General features: G+C 40.1%; 2 protein-coding genes across 5 annotated transcripts in view; one reads left to right on the top strand and one right to left on the bottom strand.

Moving 5' to 3' along the window:
- LOC119139424 (microphthalmia-associated transcription factor-like) overlaps window positions 1-16,140 on the top strand; it is a 29,602-nt gene extending 13,462 nt beyond the window's left edge. For 2 of the 4 annotated variants that reach the window (XM_037280063.1, XM_037280093.1), the window contains exons 2-10: window positions 2,363-2,594; window positions 11,088-11,303; window positions 11,391-11,486; window positions 12,042-12,159; window positions 12,370-12,462; window positions 12,535-12,588; window positions 12,669-12,744; window positions 13,742-13,889; window positions 14,163-16,140. In XM_037280063.1, the coding sequence (XP_037135958.1) occupies window positions 2,363-2,594; window positions 11,088-11,303; window positions 11,391-11,486; window positions 12,042-12,159; window positions 12,370-12,462; window positions 12,535-12,588; window positions 12,669-12,744; window positions 13,742-13,889; window positions 14,163-14,564 (1,435 nt within the window). In that variant the 3' untranslated portion in view covers window positions 14,565-16,140. Of the gene's footprint in view, window positions 1-2,362; window positions 2,595-8,925; window positions 9,666-11,087; window positions 11,304-11,390; window positions 11,487-12,041; window positions 12,160-12,369; window positions 12,463-12,534; window positions 12,589-12,668; window positions 12,745-13,741; window positions 13,890-14,162 lie in introns of those variants that run through there. The other 2 variants (XM_037280072.1, XM_037280082.1) reach the window with 2 other exon arrangements.
- A 1,862-nt stretch (window positions 16,141-18,002) lies between these two features.
- Window positions 18,003-19,562, bottom strand: mdfic2 (MyoD family inhibitor domain containing 2). The gene is made up of 4 exons (XM_037280106.1): window positions 19,335-19,562; window positions 18,791-18,869; window positions 18,563-18,706; window positions 18,003-18,483 (listed from the first exon to the last, which is right to left on the bottom strand). The coding sequence occupies exons 2-4, from the start codon at window positions 18,864-18,866 to the stop codon at window positions 18,221-18,223; spliced, it is 483 nt and encodes a 160-aa protein (XP_037136001.1). The 5' UTR covers window positions 18,867-18,869; window positions 19,335-19,562; the 3' UTR covers window positions 18,003-18,220.
- Between the last annotated feature and the right edge of the window lie 121 nt (window positions 19,563-19,683).

The following is a 19,683-nucleotide window of genomic DNA, read 5'->3' as shown; positions in this document are numbered from 1 at the left end:
CCGAAATTCCGTTTCCTCCATCCCACGGTGACGAGACATACAAGTAGGCGACACAAAACAAAAACAAGAAGGCACAAACCATAAACAATAAATAATAAATAAAATAAAATGAGCGATGAACACGCAGTGGATAAACGATTAAAAATCTATCTAAGTAAGATTTTTAGGATCACTCCCTTTTCTTCTGAACGCTGCTCTAATCCCTGTCATAAAAAGATATACACACTTGCACAAAATCACAGCTGAGAAGTTGTTTACTTTTAGGTTCCCTCCTCTCGCTCGAAAAAAAATGGATTTGTTCAATTTGTTCTAGGTCACATTTAAGTTTTGAAATTATATCGCTTTTTTCTATTTTTTCCATTTAAAAAATGCATTTTAACAGAGGCATATAGACTTTTAATTCCAATTATATTTGAATCAATAACCAGACGTGATCATTGACGACACAGTGGCAGCAAGACTGAACGAAACTAAGTCTGGTCTAAAAAATGGAGTATTTCCCAGTAAATAATTTATGCTTCATTTTTACCATGAACGACAAAGAAAATGTGGCTGCTTTGCTCTCTAGTATTTTTTTTCTCTTGTCCAAGCTTCACTGGGTGTGTCTTCAGACAATGAGATTATATTCATTGCTGGGAGAGAAGGAGGGGAATTATGGTAGGCTGAAGGCCCAACACCCCACCCAATGCACGGCAGACCGAAGCTGTGTTTGACTCTGCCGGCTAATTAGTCCGATTACTGCACAGCTGGATTGGCCAGACGTTTTGCCGAGTTGTATCAAAAGGATCACTCACTCCATGAAGGCTTCATCCCGACAACTTCTGCTTCAGCAGAGTCCCTCTATTTTAGGAGCGCCCGACCGACTCTGTCTGGGGAGTAACTGTCTCGGTTTGAAGAGAGTGGGAAAACTGAAACAGCCCCCCTTGTTCCTCTTTCTGTTATGTGCAACATTTTGAGCGTGCCGCTGAATTTAGCAACGTTTGGGCATTTCTACTTTTTTATTTGAGTCGTCCCTAACTATAAATATTGAGGTTTTTTTTTTTTTTTTTTCCTTGATCCATATCATACCGCTCCACGAAAATCGGGTCAGTCGTTCTTAGGTAATCATACACACAAACAAATGGATTATGACGAGACCATGAACGGTGCTCTAAAAGGGCGGGCGTGTTTGATGTTTATTTTCATCCTCTATTAAAAAACATCTCCAAAGCAAATTGATAAATTTTTACTGCATGTGTGAATCTTAAAATGTTCAAAATGAAACCATATACACAACCATATTCAGTCACTTAAATGGAAAGAAAATTCTAAAATTGATTTCTCTTAGACAATGAAAATGATGTAAAAGTGGTCATGAGTTAAAATCAAAGTTGTTATATTTATGTATAATCATAAATGTAATTATTAGTAGTAGTAACTATTGTAAATTCTGTATACAATAATACAATTACGGCGTTTCATTTATTTCAGTCAATAGGGTCAAGTTGAGTTCTAAGTTTGCCAACATTTTAGAGGAAACATACTATGCAATTTTGTCAAAATTCAAATTATTCTCAGGGGTTGAAATAACATGTCTGTGACTTGCTTTCGTCAAAGGATTAAGACTTACGACACGGTCTCCGATCTGTTTCTTTAGCCTCAATGAAATCAACCTGTTTTGAGAGGTGATCAGGTTTCTATGATACATCCATATAAACATCTAATTGTACAGCAGAGACAAATCAATCGCGCCACTGATTTAAGAAAAACAATTGAACAGAAAATCCCACGTTGTCATTGCTGCAACAACTGACTGAGTGATGGTATTGTGCGGTTTTGTTTTCTGTGATCGCAATTTACTCCTATGAATCGGCCCACACGATCCACACGTGATGAAGTTCAACTTAACTTAGTCAGTGGCCGCCACTGCTGCTCAGTCTTTGCCTTTGCAAAGGCCAGCGTGGCGAGCGAATAGGACACGGCTTCACCGTGCAAGACAGGAGCAGTGAGCCAGAAAGCCCGACTGATATTTGGTGGGGAGTGGTTCTGTGCTGTCAATCCCCTACAGAATTGAAGCGTAAATGAGAGAACAGTCCAGGAAGACAAAGTAATCACAAGTGCTGCGCAATTGGAGAGTGGCCCCACACCGAGCAACTAAATCCCGCAGGCGTGTGTCGAGGGAGACGTGCTCGTGAATCAACACAGCTAATCTCTCACCATCATCTTGCTTGACCTCTCTCTCTCTCCACCTGACCTCTGTCTGCCCTCTCATTTTCACTTTTAAGTTTATGCTCTTCATCTCACCTACTCAACCCGCCCCACGCCCTCTTTTGCTCCGTCCATTCGCTTCAGTCACCTAGCATCGTTTTTCCCTTCACCGCAGCTCGTCGGAGCAGCGCGGCGCATCCAAGCCTCCTCTCAGCTCCTCGGCCACAACCTCGCGCATCCTGCTGCGTCAACAGCTGATGCGCGAGCAGCTTCAGGAGCAGGAGCGGCGGGAGCAGCGCAGGCAGCAAGACGCCCAGTACCCACAAACCACAGCTGCACAGACCCCTGCCATCAATGTCAGCGTCCCTGCACCGGCCACCACACAGGTGCCCATGGAAGTGCTGAAGGTAAGATTCGCTCCGATTCTGGTGCTTAATGCTGGAGCAGAAACAGAAGAATATGACGGCAAGTGTGATTATTCGGCTATTTTCATCTCTGGAATCAGCGTGTGTCATTGCTGCAGTCTGAGCAGTGTATTTATAGACTCTATTGACTGTGGTGTGTGGACAGTCAGGCAATCACGGAATTACTCGGAGGGTGTGTGTAAAAAAAAAAAAAAAAAAAAAGGGGGTGAGTGAAGTGTGTTAGAATGTGTGTATATGGGGATTATCTTTCCTGAGAGAATTCCTCTTTAATGCATGCTGTGCTTCCAGCCATTTGGATTTAGCCATCTTTAATCCTATTTGCTCAGCTACATTCACATCTTTTCATAGCTTTGATTCCCTGGCAGTGCGAGGGCCGGGAAACTCTTAAGGTTTTTGTCCGAGTTGAAGCCGTAGCGTTTGAGGGTGCATTCTTACGCCGCTCTTTGGTAAGTTTTCGTTTTGCCCAATTGCCCGGTAAATATAGCAATAGCTACTGTATGTGTGCTTTTCTCAACATTCTGTTGGTTTTATTTTCCAACATTGAAACTTTGCAGTTTATTTTCTTCACAAATGCTCTTAGAGTCGTTTTTTCAGTTGTTTTTTCAAAAATGATTTTAAAATAGTTATTTCGGTTCTAAAATGTAATCTGCAATTTGTGAGGGTGGAAATGCATATTACGAGGGTTTACATGGATTCAGAATTTTGGAGCCGATCACCGATCAGCAAGCTAAAAATAAATTAACAATAATAATAACAATAATCAATACCGTCACATCAATCCAGTCAATGTACAGTAGTTAAACAACTTTTTCATTTACCATCCTGCCGACCCTAAAATATTCACAAAATATTGGGACTGTCCTGGCCCACGAAAAGCAAACCTTTGCATATGATTGACGTTCATTGAAATACATTAGGGAAAAGAAAATAACAAAACTGTAAAAATTCTCTCGAAACGCTGGTAACCATTCCATACACGAAAAAAGGTCAAACCCCCATAAAAATCTAATATTGGGAAAAATACATCAAAACAAAAATGTTTACTGTACATGCTAAGAAATCTTAGATTATTAAAATATAACAAAAGTAAAATGTCTGCCTAATGGTGCATTTTCTGAACTTCTCATTTGAAAAGATTAATTAAACTTTTTTGTTACCATTGTTGAGTATAATAGCTACAAACTCGAAATAATAGAATTGCTACTAATTTCAAATGCCATCTCGATATATTGTGGCTGCATGAGGACTTAATAAGATGAAAACAGCATACGGGGAAAACCAATAGAGAACCAAAGATCGATCAACAGAATATAAAGTTGTCGTGATTATAAAACAACACAAAGTTGTATAGTCTCACATGGAGTGTGTTGCAAAGGGCCCATACTCTGGCAGCTATTGAGTAATCTTTGTTGAACTAAATCCATCCACAGCACATTGAGAGATTTCATGGTTGCTTGCTCAGCCACACTTTCATCACCCTTGGATGTGTGTGGCATGGGCCAGCCATGGCACTCCAATACAGTATAAGGGCCACAAACAGTGGTCCTCTCACGCAGCATCAACCTAATCTGCAGCGCTTTGAGAGCTTTAGGGCGCCCCCTCCTCAAACCTTGTGTACAATATGCCGCGTTGGAGTTATTTTTCTGGTTTGGCAAGAGCTTACAGACATTCTTCTCTGACTGAAGTTGTCAAATGAAAAGGCCGTTGCAGCTTGGCGCTGTTGAGCTGGGTTAACCTACTCCCCCTGTCTGTGGTTAGATTAGTCGAGTGCGCACAAAGATCAGGGGTACCAGGCAGAGCTGCTGGACCTCAAAAAGTGCAAACATTAAGCTCAGATGAGTTTATCTAAAGACTGATTGGACCCTTAATTAAACAAGTGACCTATGACCTCACGGGGTATAAGCAAGGGATCAGTTTAGGGATCAAGACAAAGGAGAGCATAGCCTTGCCACACACCGAACACTAATTCAGTGAAGAATGCTCGTAATTAGCCCATGCCGCTTTCATTCCACTGCATATTTAAGAGAGGAAAAAAAATACTTCTTTGAAATGTTTGTAGGATAACTTCCTAAAAGGGTTAAACATGATTCCTAGATTTTTTTTTTCCTGGGGATTTATGGTACCTCAAAAGTCGTGTACATTTTCTCTTGGATTATACAATCAGTAACTCGTGACCCATGTAGTATGCAAAAATTGCACATCAACATTGGCAATGGAACTGTACAGAGGTGTAAAGCAACAATAATAATTGAGGAGCCCCGTGGCCTATTTTACCTCCAACCACTAGGGGGCGGTGATTTCATTGTTTACTTAAAAGTTAAAGTTAAGTTAAAGTCCCAATGATCGTCACACACACACATCTGGGTGTGGTGAAATCTGTCCTCTGCATTTAACCCATCCCCGTGTGATTTTAATCCATCCCCTGGGGGAGAGGGGAGCAGTGAGCAGCAGCGGTGCCGCCGCGCTCGGGAATCAGTTGGTGATCTAACCCCCCAATTCCAACCCTTAATGCTGAGTGCCAAGCAGGGAGGCAATGGGTCCCATTTTTATAGTCTTTGGTATGACCCGGCCGGCCGGGGTTTGAACCCACAACCTTCCAGTATCAGGGCGGACACTCTACCACTAGGCCACTGAGCTGTATGGGCGTAGTTGGGTTTCCTTGAGTGCACGTGTCACTGACTGGGAAGAAAACCATTTTTGACAAGCGTGTTTTGTACCTTGTATGTTTTTCATTGTTGATTTAGTTTATGGATAAATGTGACTTTAAAAGAAATTAAAAGTCGAACATTGGTTTTTGTTATTGTTTTTACGGAGTACAAAAAATCAAAATCTATCAAAATGATTTGCGTCAATTACTCCCCAAATAAGCGTGACTAATCTTTTTTCATAATCGAACAACCCTACAGCAACTAGTGACACAGTTAGGCTACGTCATGGCTAGTCATATTGCTTTTTGCGGTACATCAAAGAAAACTGGCATGGTGTAAGCAAACCTTCCAGCAGTATCTAGTTATCCATGAATTGGCGGTGTTATTTCATGAGGTGATTGTCATAACGACCCTCTGAAGGAAACTACAATATAGCCAGTGACAGACAGGAGCTTGACACCAACATTGTTTCACTTAATGACCCAGAATAATTGACAGCCTTGCTTGTATTTGCTGAAACAGCAGTGACTTTGCCTAATATTAGCATCAGAGCGAGATAGCAGTTGGCATGGTGCGAGTTAGTTGCCATCCTGGGAATCAAAGACAGAGCTGTCAACACTCAGGCACAGAGCGTGAGACTCACACATTTCTCTCCAATGTCGCACTCACACCAAAAGAAGTCCCACCCATTGCGAGGTTAATATATTGCCGATTGATTGCGTGCCAAAACCTACTTGCCTTGTGCACGCCGCCCGCCTCAGATACAAACAGGTGAATTTTGATGCTTAACTCTTATTTCACAAATGGAATAGTAATCACAATGCCATGTTAGACACAATATATTATTGTCAAGAAAATATTTGGGTTAGCGTTGGGTTTTATGTCCTCGAGAATTACCTTTTGCATGCACTGAAGAAAATTGAAAACCTCACTATGGTTTGTCTCCTAAAGATCACAATTTTTGGAATGAGTCCCACAGAGCAGGCAAGCATTTTTAGCGTCTCACAAAGCGGTCCATTCTTTTACTAATAGTTCCTTCTTGTTAAGCATTCTTCAGGAACACCACATAATGCCCAAAAGCATCCAAGAGAAAAAAAGATTTCCCTTCGGAAGTAGTACAACAACATGCCTTGTCCACGTCTCTGGCTCTAAATATCTTGTGTTGCTGATGCCTGCAGGGACTGCTTAAGGCTTCAGAATTATCTGGAAAAACAACAAGCTGTTTTGTTTGCTGTGGCCGCAGAGGCAGTCAGTTAGTGGTGTGTGATTCACAGAATACACAAAACGACATTTAAACCTGCTGCTCCTTCAAGCTTTAACATCCTTTCATAGCGCTCAAGGCACGTGACATTTGTAAATTCTTTACAGCGGCTATGCCAATTCAAAGTTACCTCAAAATAGCCTTTGCTCCTTCCTGAATGTTGACATTTAATTCTTATTTTCTTGCGTCAACCGACATAATTTCAACAAAAGCAACAGTATGTGTATTGACAAGACTGGAAGAGTCCACTCTCTGTCTGTCCCCACCAGGGGGCTCAAATAAATTCTGTGTATTGAGATAGTGTACAGTCTATGATCAATGATAAAAACCTTGAGGATGAACATAATCTTGGAAACCCCAACTTCTGATATTTCCACGTTATCGTCAATAATGTTCTCCATATTATGCGATGAAGACTATTTGCTCAGTGTGGCAGTACAGCCAAGGGCTTAAGTGAAAAACTAATTTGACTGGGAAACAAAGTATTACAAAACACTTATTACACAGTTTATTTCATTTGCTAATCTATGACTAATCTGAAAATCAACAAACTGACAACACCAGTTTGTAATTCTCTGGTGAGAATGATAATAACTGAAACTCTTGTTCATTTGTTGTGGACCTACAGCTAAGCATATAGTCAACATCCACTGTTTGTATTTACCGTAATTTTCGGACTATAAGTCGCACCGGAGTATAAGTCGCACCAGCCATAAAATGCCCAAAAAAGTGAAAAAAACCCATATATATGTATATAAGTCGCTCCTGAGTATAAGTCGCCCCCCCACCCAAACTATGAAAAAAAACCGCGACTTATAGTCCGAAAATTACGGTATATAAAAAAAAAAAAAAAAAAAAAAAAAAAAAAAAAGATCTTCAAGGTTAGGATTGATTGAATCCATGTAAATGTGGTCCAATGTTCAAATAATAGATTGACTAGAAAGCGGTGACATTTATACCGTGTCTGAAGTACTTGACAGTTGATCTATCCCCCATCTCCTTAAAACCACAGAATGTACTACTCAGCATGACAGCATCAACTATTTTTAATGCTACACAATTTTCCTCTTTTTTTGTGGACCGTAGACATCAAAACAACAAAAAGAAAGATTGTTGTGAAGATGATATGTGAGGAGTACTTGGCAAGGAGAAGTTCTGAATTTGCCTGTCAGTCAACAAGCGCATTGATTGGCACTGTGTAATTCCAATTATGAGTTTGGTGAATGCATATTTCAAAATGTGGAGTTTGGTGAATTGTTACCTCTAACAAGGTTAAGAACCTCCGCTGTAATGTCCATCCGTCCGTCCCTCCATCCATCCATCTTGTACAGTACGCATACCGATTGCCCTCACGAGGATGTAACTGGAGCCTTTTGATGCTGATGTAAAATGAAAGACAGGGCACACCCGAGACTGGTCACCAATCAATTGTTTGGAGCATAACCAACAAACAGGTTTTTCTCTCAAGGAACTTTACAAATTAAGCAGTGAGCACATCAAGAACCACACTGCTCATACTTTTACACCATAGCCGACTACCCAAATTTTAATCTATTAACCGCATTACGATTTTTTTTTTTTTATTAAAGTATTTCATGAGGCTTTGTTATTCCTGCACTCTTGTTGACTTTTCTCTGTGGCCTAATTCCTGGCACATTGATAACTGATTTGTTGAGTTTGAACCAGAACGTAAAGCAAACAACATGCTGAGAGTTGCAAGACAATTTTGCTTGGCCCGCTGGATGGAAATTTGCTGGGTTTTTATGTTTTGTTTTGGTTTTTTTTTAAACTGCCTAATAGAAGCGTGGCAAAGAGGATGGTTGGATGCAAATTATTTAACAAAGACTTATCATTGAAGCACATCAAGCCCAAGGCATCACTTTAATGCAAAACATGTTGCAGTGCGCATGGACATCAGAGCGTCAGCAGTTCTTGTACAAGCAAAGCTAGTTTCTCATTGTGTCAAATATTTTGATTGTGGGAAATTAAAATGCAATTGGACAGAAAAGGAAAGTCATGTGTAGCTTCCTCACATCGATCCCAAGCGTTTTGCTTTTCTTTAGTTTGACACTATCATTGATTATTACAGATGTACCAGTGAAATGAATAAAGTCCTTATCAGTCGCTAGATAGCAAGATTCCATCTTGTTTGATTCACTGGCCAGTACATCCCATTCTTTGCCTCGGGGTTATTGAAGTTCCTCTGATGAGCTGTAAATATCTCAAGCCCTCTCAGTGTTGTCCTTTTTACAACCCTGTAATGGCAATTTGCTGCCCAAGGTGAGACCTACCTGCAGGACGTGTTTTAATGCTCCTCACATGGCCACCGGGACAATGATATTGTATCCCAGCATGAACAGCAGAGTGTTTGTGCTCTTGTGACATTTGTAGGAACACAAGACTTGATTGTCTCACAGGTGGAAGGAAAGATAATAATAGAACAGTATTTTTTTTTTTATCATCTTTCCGGAGTAACTGTCACAGCACTCTTGACTTTCCAAAATATCAAATTCATTTCTCTTGGGTCTGTCTGTTGGCTGAAAAGCGGCAGATGACTCAAAGACTTCAACCCCCTTATAGCCATGCCGAAAAGAAGAGGCAAAGTGTTATTGGTTGCTGACTCTTTCTGACGTTACAGGCAAAAAGTTGGAAACAGGGGACTTAAGGATGTGGAGAACAAAGTTGTAAGAGGCTTCATTATGTACACTGTGCTGACATGGCCTCATTTGCAGAGGATCCACAGGGTTAAACAACTGGATGGGGCCAAGTTAAAGCCCGAGGCAGGTTGGAGCCGAAGAGGTGGACCTTGCCAAACAAAGGCACTTACTGTTAGTGCAGCATCCTCGCATCAAGTGATACGCCATAAAGGCATAACTTCAGTTTTTACATGAAACAACCCAAATTTGAAAAGGCTCATTGTGTCTGCCGGCAATCTCTAACACGCATAACTAATGAAGTTTTTTTTTTTTTTTCCTTGCCATTTAAAGACAAGCCGGCGTTGGCTTCTCTCGTAGCCATCTCAGTCTTGAGAAAAGAAGCAGTAATCTATCACAGTCTTAGTTGAAGCAAGAGTCTGCTTTTTAGACTGGACATTTTTAATCAGTGCGCATAATGCTTGAGATGCTTGGATATCACCCTTATGAGGTATGTTTCTTTATATTTTTCTTGACAGTATAACTTGGCATTCAACAATTTTGACATGGGCTTGACTTTTTTTTTTTGCCGCATAAGGTTGATTAAAAATACCATTCTACACTGGCTTGTCAAAATGAGAATAGGGACCCTGGATCACAGACTATCGTGGTTTATGCCTCTTTTATTGTGTTCATTAGCATTTGTGGTAACATTAGTGTCCTAATATGTGTACAGTGCTTGTACAAACATTGCTTCACATTAAACTGATCAGAAACACAGTTATGTGCATGCTGTACAGTACTTGACGTCTTTAACTTTTGTCCTTGAATTCATCACATTCATTTCACTCAGGTTGAAATTACATGTGGGATATTTAGCACAGGCTACTAAGAAAATTATGAATGACTAAAATCACAGTTTATAGAAACAACTAATACGACACAAAAATGTAAGATAACAGTATGCTACTGTGCCACGAATATCATCTGCAAAACTTTAATAACATGACAAAGTTATGACAAACGAATCAGAGGATGGAAAAGTACAGCTCGCCGGTTCTGACCGTGTAAGAACAAATTTGAAATCTGATTGCTAATATGGTTTAACTAACATTGGCCAGCACTACTGATTTTCAAGATCCTTGGTGGATAACATTGATGTGGCAGAACGTAGAGGCTAAAATTTTATTGGCCCAAAAAAAAGCTCGAATATCCGCACACTGGAAGAGGTGCAGCCAAGAGATACGCTACGGTATAACGAGTTGGGAATAAATGAATACAATTTGAAGAAACAAATGTTAGGATTTAGGTTGTAACTATAGGTCACTGCGTTTGCGAGTGTATAGGAAATTATCTTGCAGGCCCTGATGTCCTACAACTGATAAATATGCTATAAAGGTTTGTGTCATCTTATGTAAGTGAACTACAACCAAACAATCAGAATTCGTCCTTGCTAATATCACAGCTATCGACAATCATACCTTGCCCATTAAACATTACAGGGTGACAAATGCATCCTGACCTCTGTCACAGTGAAATTACATAAAATACATTTACATATGATTTCCTAAAAAAAAAAAAAAAAAAACCATCCCTAAATGTTCTGTCAAATGTGATGAACTAAAGGACTGCCTGTACTTAAACAAAAAATAGTTATTTGTCGACAGTCAAATGATCAAATCACCCTAATCACATTGAAAAATAATCACAGGCTAATTATAGTTGTCAGACATCTTTTGTGTTTGTATTAGACTGGAACATGTTCACTCCTGACTGTGCAATCTTAAAACGAGGTATTTCTTAGCTCCCAGCTGTGTTAAAACAAAACAAAACAAAACATTGAAACAGTGAGTGTGTAGACTTTGTTTTTTCGACTGTACTGTATTTCAGTTGCGTTTGGCGATGTTTTGAATGTTCTCTTGGGCCACAACAGGTGCAGACTCATCTGGAGAACCCGACCAAGTACCACATCCAGCGCTCCCAGCAGCAGCAGGTCAAGCAGTACCTGGGAAAGCTTGGCTCACAGGTACTGAGCTTGCCCTGTCCCAACCAGTCCTCTGACCACGGGGGCATGCCGCCAGGGCCGGGCAACAGCGCCCCCAACAGCCCTATGGCCTTACTGACCCTGAACTCGAACTGCGAGAAAGAGGTTACCTACCACACTTGTTCTGGTTCATTGCAAACCAACGCTTATTTTTTATGAGCTTTCAAGTTGAATGACATCCTTTTGCTTTAGATGGATGATGTCATCGATGACATTATTAGTCTGGAGTCCAGTTACAGCGAGGATATCCTCGGCCTGATGGACCCAGGACTTCAAATGGCCAACACGGTACATCCTTAAAGAGGAAGTCACCCCCAACATTTTCTTGACAATAATATGTTGTATGTGTCCCCACTAGTCTAAACACAGCATTCTGGTTAGTATTGCATCTGTGGAATATAGGTTATGCAGCAAACATTCACCTGTTTTGATTCATCTTATCGGGGTGGCCATTTTACTACTTGCTGTCGACTAAAGATGACATCACAGTTGCCTGGTCTGGGGTCACAACCAATCACGGCTCAGCTTCAGAAAATTGGTGGCAACTGTGATGTCATTTTAAGTCGACAGTAAGTGGCAAAATGGCCGCCACCTGAAATCAATACAAGCATGTGGATTTTGCCCATTCAATTCATATTTCCCAAACAAAACAAGAATCATGAAACAACACTGCGTTTCGACTAGTTGGACTGCACAGAACGGATTATTACATGTAAAGAAAATTTGGGTGTTGACTTTCCCTGTGATGAGACCATCACCACATTTGGGGATTTCATCTGAAACCAATCACCATCTTTCTCATCATCTGTGCAAGCAACCCCCTAACCGCTTTGTGTTCCACAGATCCCAGTGCCCCCCACTATCATGGACATGTATGGAAATCAGGGCATGTCCCAGCAAGGATTGCCCATCAGCAACTCTTGCCCTGCCAATCTGCCCAACATCAAAAGGGAATACTCGGGTAAGTGCTTCGAGAATACGGTTGATAATGAAAATTATGCATTGTTTCATCTTCTTTGCCTGGAAAACATCAATGCAAAGTTCTACTCCTTTGTGCATCCAATATACCATCGTATTTACTGGGGTCAATGAGAAGACTCGTTTCTAATGGTTCTTTCTGTTTGTGTCTCTCGTGTACGTCACGGCGCTGAAAACAACATCTGCCACGCAGTGTCACAATCTCCGGCCGTAATGCACATGCTGGATAAGTCCGGATCATGTGGAAAATTTGACAACTATCAGAGGCCTGAAGGCTTTCCCGTTGGTATGTGTGACATTTGACTTTAAAATGTCGGCACTATCTCGGTTAGACGTGCACTGATGTGTTTCCCATCAGCAGAAGTAAGAGCTCTAGCAAAGGAGAGACAGAAGAAGGACAACCACAACTTGAGTGAGTGTTGCATTCATTTGCAAATTTTCTCAGCTATCATTTGAATGTTATGTTCAATAGCATCTACTTTTGTTCTGCAGTTGAGAGAAGACGACGGTTCAACATTAATGATCGGATCAAGGAACTGGGAACTTTAATTCCAAAGTCAAATGACCCGTAAGTTACTCCTTTTATCCATTTCGGTTACAAAATTCCTTGTTCTGTCAAATGAAGGGAGCCCTAAACAATGCTTGGTTTGATTTAATATAATGACATAAAAGAGCCGATGAGTGGCCAAGTGTCCATATCGATATTAGGGCTGGCAGGAAGGGTTTCTGCCAAATTTCATTTGTCAGTACAGACAAGATTTTTTTTTTTTTTTTTCGATGACAATTACACTCCACCCAGGACATTTGATGTGATTTATTTAATGAATTTTTAAATGTAATTTTAATTTTATTCTTTATGTAATTTTTAATTAATTTATTTTTCAATTCAAAACTTTGACTGCGAAATTCGACTTTTACTGTAGTCGTTTTTGCAATTGTAAAATGAATTTAACTTGTTATGTATTTTCTAATTTAAATTTTTTTCATAAATTCAAAAATTTGACTGCAAATATTTGACTTTCACTGTCGTTTTTGCAGTCGTGAATTAACGTGTCAAAATATTGTGTCCGCCCTTATCATCATCCCTCTTCTGCAAGTTTCAAAGAAGCTTTCACCTTTGTAAAAAAAAGAATTAAAATAGCCTGTCGTTTTTAATTTTTTCAAACTGACCCAAAATGTTCTTTTTTCCACAAGGCTGGGCTGTTTTTGTTTTTCGTCAGCACATAAAATGAAAACCAGAATGTTAGATTGATACGCGACTAGCTGAGGTAGCAACAGTGTCAAATCGATGTCCGGGGGAAATGAAAGCGGGCGTTGCCTGGAACCACAGGATGTCTCCTTTTAGAGCCTGTAATACTGTACGTCACAGCTGTTTAAAAAAACGGCAGAAACATGGAAGCCTGGGGGGGCTCCTCCTGACTCCTCAGCGTCAAACACGTGTGAGTTATGGTGACCTCAATTTATGACGTGCCACATTAGCAATATGGTCTCAGTAGCATTAGCTGTGTCTGATATTTAAGAGTCTGACGAACATGGCTAACTTAAGACTGCTGCACGCTTCTCAGAGACATGCGCTGGAACAAAGGCACCATCCTCAAGGCTTCCGTGGACTACATCAGGAAGCTGCAGCGGGAGCAACAAAGGGCCAAAGAGCTGGAGAACTGTCAGAGGAAGCTTGAAAATGCCAATCGGCACCTTATGCTGAGGATACAGGTAGGGGAAGACGTCATCATGATCCTTTTTAATTCCAATTCGTTTTATATTACAATTGGGTAGCGTCCAAAAGTGAGGCTTGGTTTTGTGGTTCTGACATGACATGATATGACATGCATCAAGCTGATTTAATGTATGTCATCTCTTCAAACATATTTACAGAAACAAAAACTAGCACAAAACTAAGTTTAACACTGATTTCAGTACATTTGGAGATCATTTGAGCGAGAACTATGTTATGGACCACTTTCCCACCACGCCTGCTGTGTGCAGGAGTTAGAGATGCAGGCTCGAGCTCACGGCCTGGCCATCACGTCCTCGGCATTGTGCTCCGTCGACCACATGGGCCGGAGGATCAAGCAGGAGCCCGCCCTGGAGGACTGTCACCAGGAGCTGTACACACTGCACCCCCACACGCATCACCAGCACCACCCAGCCTGTACCCCCGAGGCCCCCGGCACCCTAGAGCGAAACGAGGGTCACACCGATTTTTCCGACGGGCAGTACGGCATTCACGGCAGGTCGGCCTCCAAACTCAACGACATCCTCATGGAAGACAACGTATCGCCCGTGCAAGGCGGGGACCCTTTGCTCTCTTCCGTCTCCCCGGATGCCTCCAAGGACAGCAGTCGCAAGAGCAGCGTGAGCATGGATGAGAATGAGCAGGTCTGTTAGCGCCCCCTTCTGGAAGAGCCCCTCCATAAGGCTACACTCTGGGCTGCTGGTGTTTTGTTTTGTTTTTTTGTCTGTCTGCGTTTACATGTTTTTCAGTCTTTGTCTTTCTTTTTTTTTATGATATTTGTGTCTTTGAAAGCCCTCAAACCTTGATTTCAAGGATTGATTTTTAAAGTTGGTTTGCTTTAATCAAAACTTTGATGACAATGACTTGAGAGTTTTATATGTAAAATAGACCTATTTATCTTAGGGTACATGCTAAATTATGTCTATTTGTGGTGATTGCAAAGAATCTGAGGAAATTCTAATTGAAGGTAACATATAGTATATGTTGTGGTGAGGAATAGCAATAATAGAAGAAATCTATTTATTACTGTAGTGCTTTACACTCCTCGTGTCTTAGAACTTGAACATGCCTTAATATGACATCAGAATCGCTATGCACATGCTATGCACATGCTATGGTTGTTAGCCTTCAGCCAATGAAAACCTTGACGGTTTAATCAGATGTAGATTGAAGCCAATTCATGTATCTAAATAATTTGTTCATACAACCACCCTCCGACGTAATTTATGGTCAGCCTAATTGCATTTTTTTCCCCATGTCTGAATATTTTTGGGAAAAAATGGAAAAGCACAACAAATTTAACAAACAAGAGGAGGTCAGCTGGCTTGATTAAATATTAGCATGACTTGAATGACACAAAATTTACAGCCATAAAGAAAACACATTTTTAAACAAACTTATTGGTATTTTTAATGAATATTGTGACGGTATGTAAAAAATACTTGTTATTTACAAATGTTATACAAAAATGTAAATAGCAAATTGATAAGATCAGTTTTAGTCAGTGCTTCTGATCAGTGCATTTTTTTCAGAGATCTTCCACAATTATGCTTAATTTAGCCGAAATTACAGGTGATAAGTGAAAAACATGAGTAAATAGTAATAATATTATCCCAAACGACATGAGATGTTAAGAGCAGCTTTTATTTGCCACCTGAATAACACATCCCTCACTGACCAAATGGCTGAAATATTTTCACCTGTCAAGTCATCGGTGTGCACATTTCTACAAGCATGCATCAAAAAGAATTCGTGAGCATTTATTTTGTGAAGGACAACAAGGCGACTGCATATGGATTCTGAATGAAGCGCATGGAAAGGAAAAAAAATCAAAACACTGGAATGACCTCTTTAAATCAAGTTGTTTTTTATTGTCTGTATCTGTGCATTGAGTCATATGATTGTTGTTTGCTTTTCCTACTTTTAAACAATATTGTGTAAGACTGATGATTTTTTTTGCCACGTATGAACATTGTGTATTTGTTTTCCAGCAATTGTAGCACATTGCGCAATTTTGTCATCTACCCTGTTACAATTCAGTCTCCAGCTAGGCAACGATTGACCTTGTGCCTGTCCATTCACATAGTGACAATGTGATGATGTCATCTTTATAAATGATGTAAGTGCCTTGTGTAAGAGGAGCTATAGATACTGGCACTACCATTGGGTTTTAGATGTTTACTGGTGTTTAGGGAGAATGTCAAGCTGCTTTACAAACTTTTTGCAGTTAAAAACAAAAATCCAAGAGCTTGTCAGATGACAAGTATCTCATGATAAAATAAATAAAGCATTGACTATAGTTGGAATGATTAATAATGGAATTAATTGATGTAGAAGAATGTTTTAGAACAGCGGTCCCCAACCTTTTTTGCGCCACAGACCGATTACATGTCAGAAAATATTTTCACCGACCGGCCTTTATATAAATAAATAATACATTTATAATAAATATATAAACACGATGAAATAAAATGATACGACTGGCATAAAAAGAAATACAAAGCGCATAAAAATTAAACTCACCATGAAGTATCTGGTTCGTAGCTTTGTTTTGGTCGCTGTAACCGCAGGAAATCCCGTTGGAAAGGGAAGCTGGGTTTTCAGTGCTTTTGTGGCGATCTCGGGATATTCTGCCTTGATTTTAATCCAGCTTTCTTTTTCTTGGAAGTTGTAGCCTCTTCTTCTGTCTCCACATTGGGCCTTTTCCTCTTTCCAAACATCTCTTTTTTTGCTAGCTTCGGGACGGGACCGGGACAAGCGTCTTGACCTGAATTCACCTGGGTCAAGAGGCACAGGTGAACCGACGGATGTCATTGGGAGAGAATCCCCCAATTTTTTTTATATTTTTCAAAATAAAAATCATTTTTCCTAACTTTGCGGGCTCGACTGGGGAAACATGTCATGTGACCGGGACGAGCGCCTTGACGTGAATTAATTGATCGTCGATAATATATAGTATATTTATTTATTTATTTATTTTCTGTGCGGCCCGGTACCAAATGACCCACGGACCGGTCCGCGGCCCGGTGGTTGGGGACCACTGTTTTAGGAGAACGACCTTTAATTTAACTGCGATTAAACCTATCCCTGTTAAATGTATATTTTTACACATTTTCTTTTTATTTTGGTAAATAATCTTTTTTAAAAAAGAAACTTTGTTCTAGTCTCACTTTTCCTGACAACAAACGTCATGTTAATCAAATGAATAAGCTTCTCTAACAAACACAGCCACGTCATGAATATTGGGTAATATTCTTGTGCCAATTTAATATTTTGTTGTGGAAGAGGTGGCTTGTTTTGATATAGATTTTATATTCTTGGCAGTGATACTTTATTATATTTCCGACATATGTGTTATTTATTATGTGTTGAACACATTAAGGATTATAATCCCCCCAACTTGAATAGCACATTTCACACTGTTATTTCTGTTTGCCTGAATGTAATTTAAATTGATGACAGACACAAATGTGCTGCCAGTGTGCCAAAGTTACTCAATGTACAGTTGCTATCCCACCTTATTCGGTCAGCTCCCCCACCATACAGTAGTTATAGTGCTCGTAATAATCATGTGTGGCTTTAAAATGAACGAGTTAAGGCTCGTTAACTTTTCTAGAAGTTTGACCGTCTTTATTACGTGGTGCGAGTAACACTTTGGTTGGATTCCACTTCAAGTCCAGGCAAAGCACAGACCTCCCTTTAGACAAATGACTACCTACCAGTAGGATTCCTCTTTTGATGCCAAACTTGAGATCCAGAAGAAATCTCTTAGGTGAACTATTAAAACTTTGGAACACAATGTTGCCTACCTGCAACCAGGTCACAACCTTTACATACGAGCTGAACCTACAAATGTGAGTTTGTTTTCAGTGATGCTCCATTGAAGGCGCCTGCTGTGATTTGAGGTCACATTTTCATTTGAAACATCAAATTAGACAGATGTACTTGTTGTCATGACTGTGGTTCATCCTAATGTATTCTCTGCTTCTTGTTGCTCCGTTTTGTTGATGTGTAACTATACGTAGTTAATGTACACACTCGACGACTCTGTGAACTCAAATTACATGCAGAAAAAACATTAAAAGGTTTATTTAAAAATGTGGAGGGTTTTATTTACTTATTTCTTCGTGCAAAAAATGAAACGCATGTTGAATCGCAATGAATGTCGACCACATTGAAAAATATCACCCACCTCTTTCCTGCACCGATCGATCACTCACAACACATTGGTTGAGCACCACTGCATTCGAATAACAAGTTTTCACTGCTACTTTTCTATTTAAGCTTCCAAAGCTGCCATGAGCTTTTCTCAGCGATAGCATACTTCTGATATCTCCATGGCTAGCTCGAGAAGTTCTGCTGAGTCCTGGCAGGAGTTGCAGATGTCCCAGTCCAGTCCCAGGTTGCAGGTCCAGCACTCCCATCCCTGATGGTCCCTCTCACTGGACTCTGTGACATGATTCCCTGAAGGAAAGTAATGGCTGACGGCCCTGCCGAATGTGTCCAGCAGCAGGTTTGTGAACTCATTGAAGCGACAATACAGACAAGCCAGCAAAAGTGCTGCACAGTCCTCTGAGGGTGGAAAAGAGAAACATCAGACTTTTGTTTCAACTGTGAATAGTGTTGCTGGTTATTGCAACATGTACACTACCGTTAGTGACAGGCCGGTGTGAGTCATCATAGGAAAACACACTACTGCTGCTTCTCTTCAAACTGTCCGACCCTGTTTCCAAGATTCCGGATTCATTCCATCCTATGTGTGCTTCCCGCTCAGAGGAACTGGGGGGATTCTCAACTACACAATAAGTATTCATGGTTCTCGGTTAAATTATAAACACATTAAGTCTGTTAAATTATAAACAAGATGATGTAAACCTACCATCACTCTCAGTAGTTGCTTTTTCCCCAAGCTCCGTAAAATTCGGCTCAGGAGCAGTTGAGGGAGAAGTCGTCATCTTCTACAGAGCAAAGAAAATGTTACTTTGTAACGATTAAAGTTTGGCAAAATTTCTTTGCATGAAGCAACAATAACACTGTACTGTTCTACAGTTAATGTTATTCACAGATGATTTTATGTTAATGTATTTTTGGCATATTTAGAAAAATGTCTTCACTTTTTCCCATTTCCATATAAAAATCTTGGGCAATACAGATTTTACCATGCATTGTAATTTATAACTTTGACGTTTCAGAAAAAAAATCCACCCACTGGTGAACCATACCCTTATTATTATTATTAAAACATGCTAAAGAAAAAACGAGGGCAGATTTGGAATCAGCTTTGCCCCCCAAATTTATTTTAATTAATTTCAAAATGTAAAAATGAAAACATCAATACCAGTGTAATGCTCATGTTTAGTTATCATTTCAATTATTTCAAAAATAAATTTTATATATCGAAGAAAATTAAAATATCACATTACCTGTCTTTGTCGCTAATTACTCCAGTAGAGTGCGGATTCGGACCTCTGTGTGTTTGATCTGAGTATCTATCCATTGTGTCCCAATTCCACTCGTCTTTAACCATTGTTATTCGCCAATCGGGAGCCACTTAACCGTGTGATGTCATAGAATAATCGGTTCTTCAAATATTCAACAGTGCTCACTGGCCCCATGTTGCACATCAAATTTGATGTTTAAGAACCCACCACGCCCGGGGTAAGACAACCAATCAGAGACACAAAGAATGTGTCAATCATTAGGCATGAATTCAAAGCCACACTCACAGCCTGCACATCACGCAGCCTTGTTGACCTGTTATCTTTGCTGAAA

Source organism: Syngnathus acus, chromosome 2, assembly GCF_901709675.1.
Source record: "Syngnathus acus chromosome 2, fSynAcu1.2, whole genome shotgun sequence".
Classification (NCBI taxonomy): Eukaryota; Metazoa; Chordata; class Actinopteri; order Syngnathiformes; family Syngnathidae; genus Syngnathus; species Syngnathus acus.
This window is presented reverse-complemented; position numbering and strand designations above follow the sequence as displayed.

Excerpts from the sequence above, each read along its gene's own strand:
- mdfic2 (XM_037280106.1), bottom strand. The coding sequence starts at position 18,866 with ATGACGACTTCTCCCTCAACTGCTCCTGAGCCGAATTTTACGGAGCTT. Across the intron at positions 18,707-18,790 it reads AGCAACTACTGAGAGTGATG|TTGAGAATCCCCCCAGTTCC; the intron begins GTAGGTTTACAT and ends CTTATTGTGTAG. Across the intron at positions 18,484-18,562 it reads ACACCGGCCTGTCACTAACG|AGGACTGTGCAGCACTTTTG; the intron begins GTAGTGTACATG and ends TTCCACCCTCAG.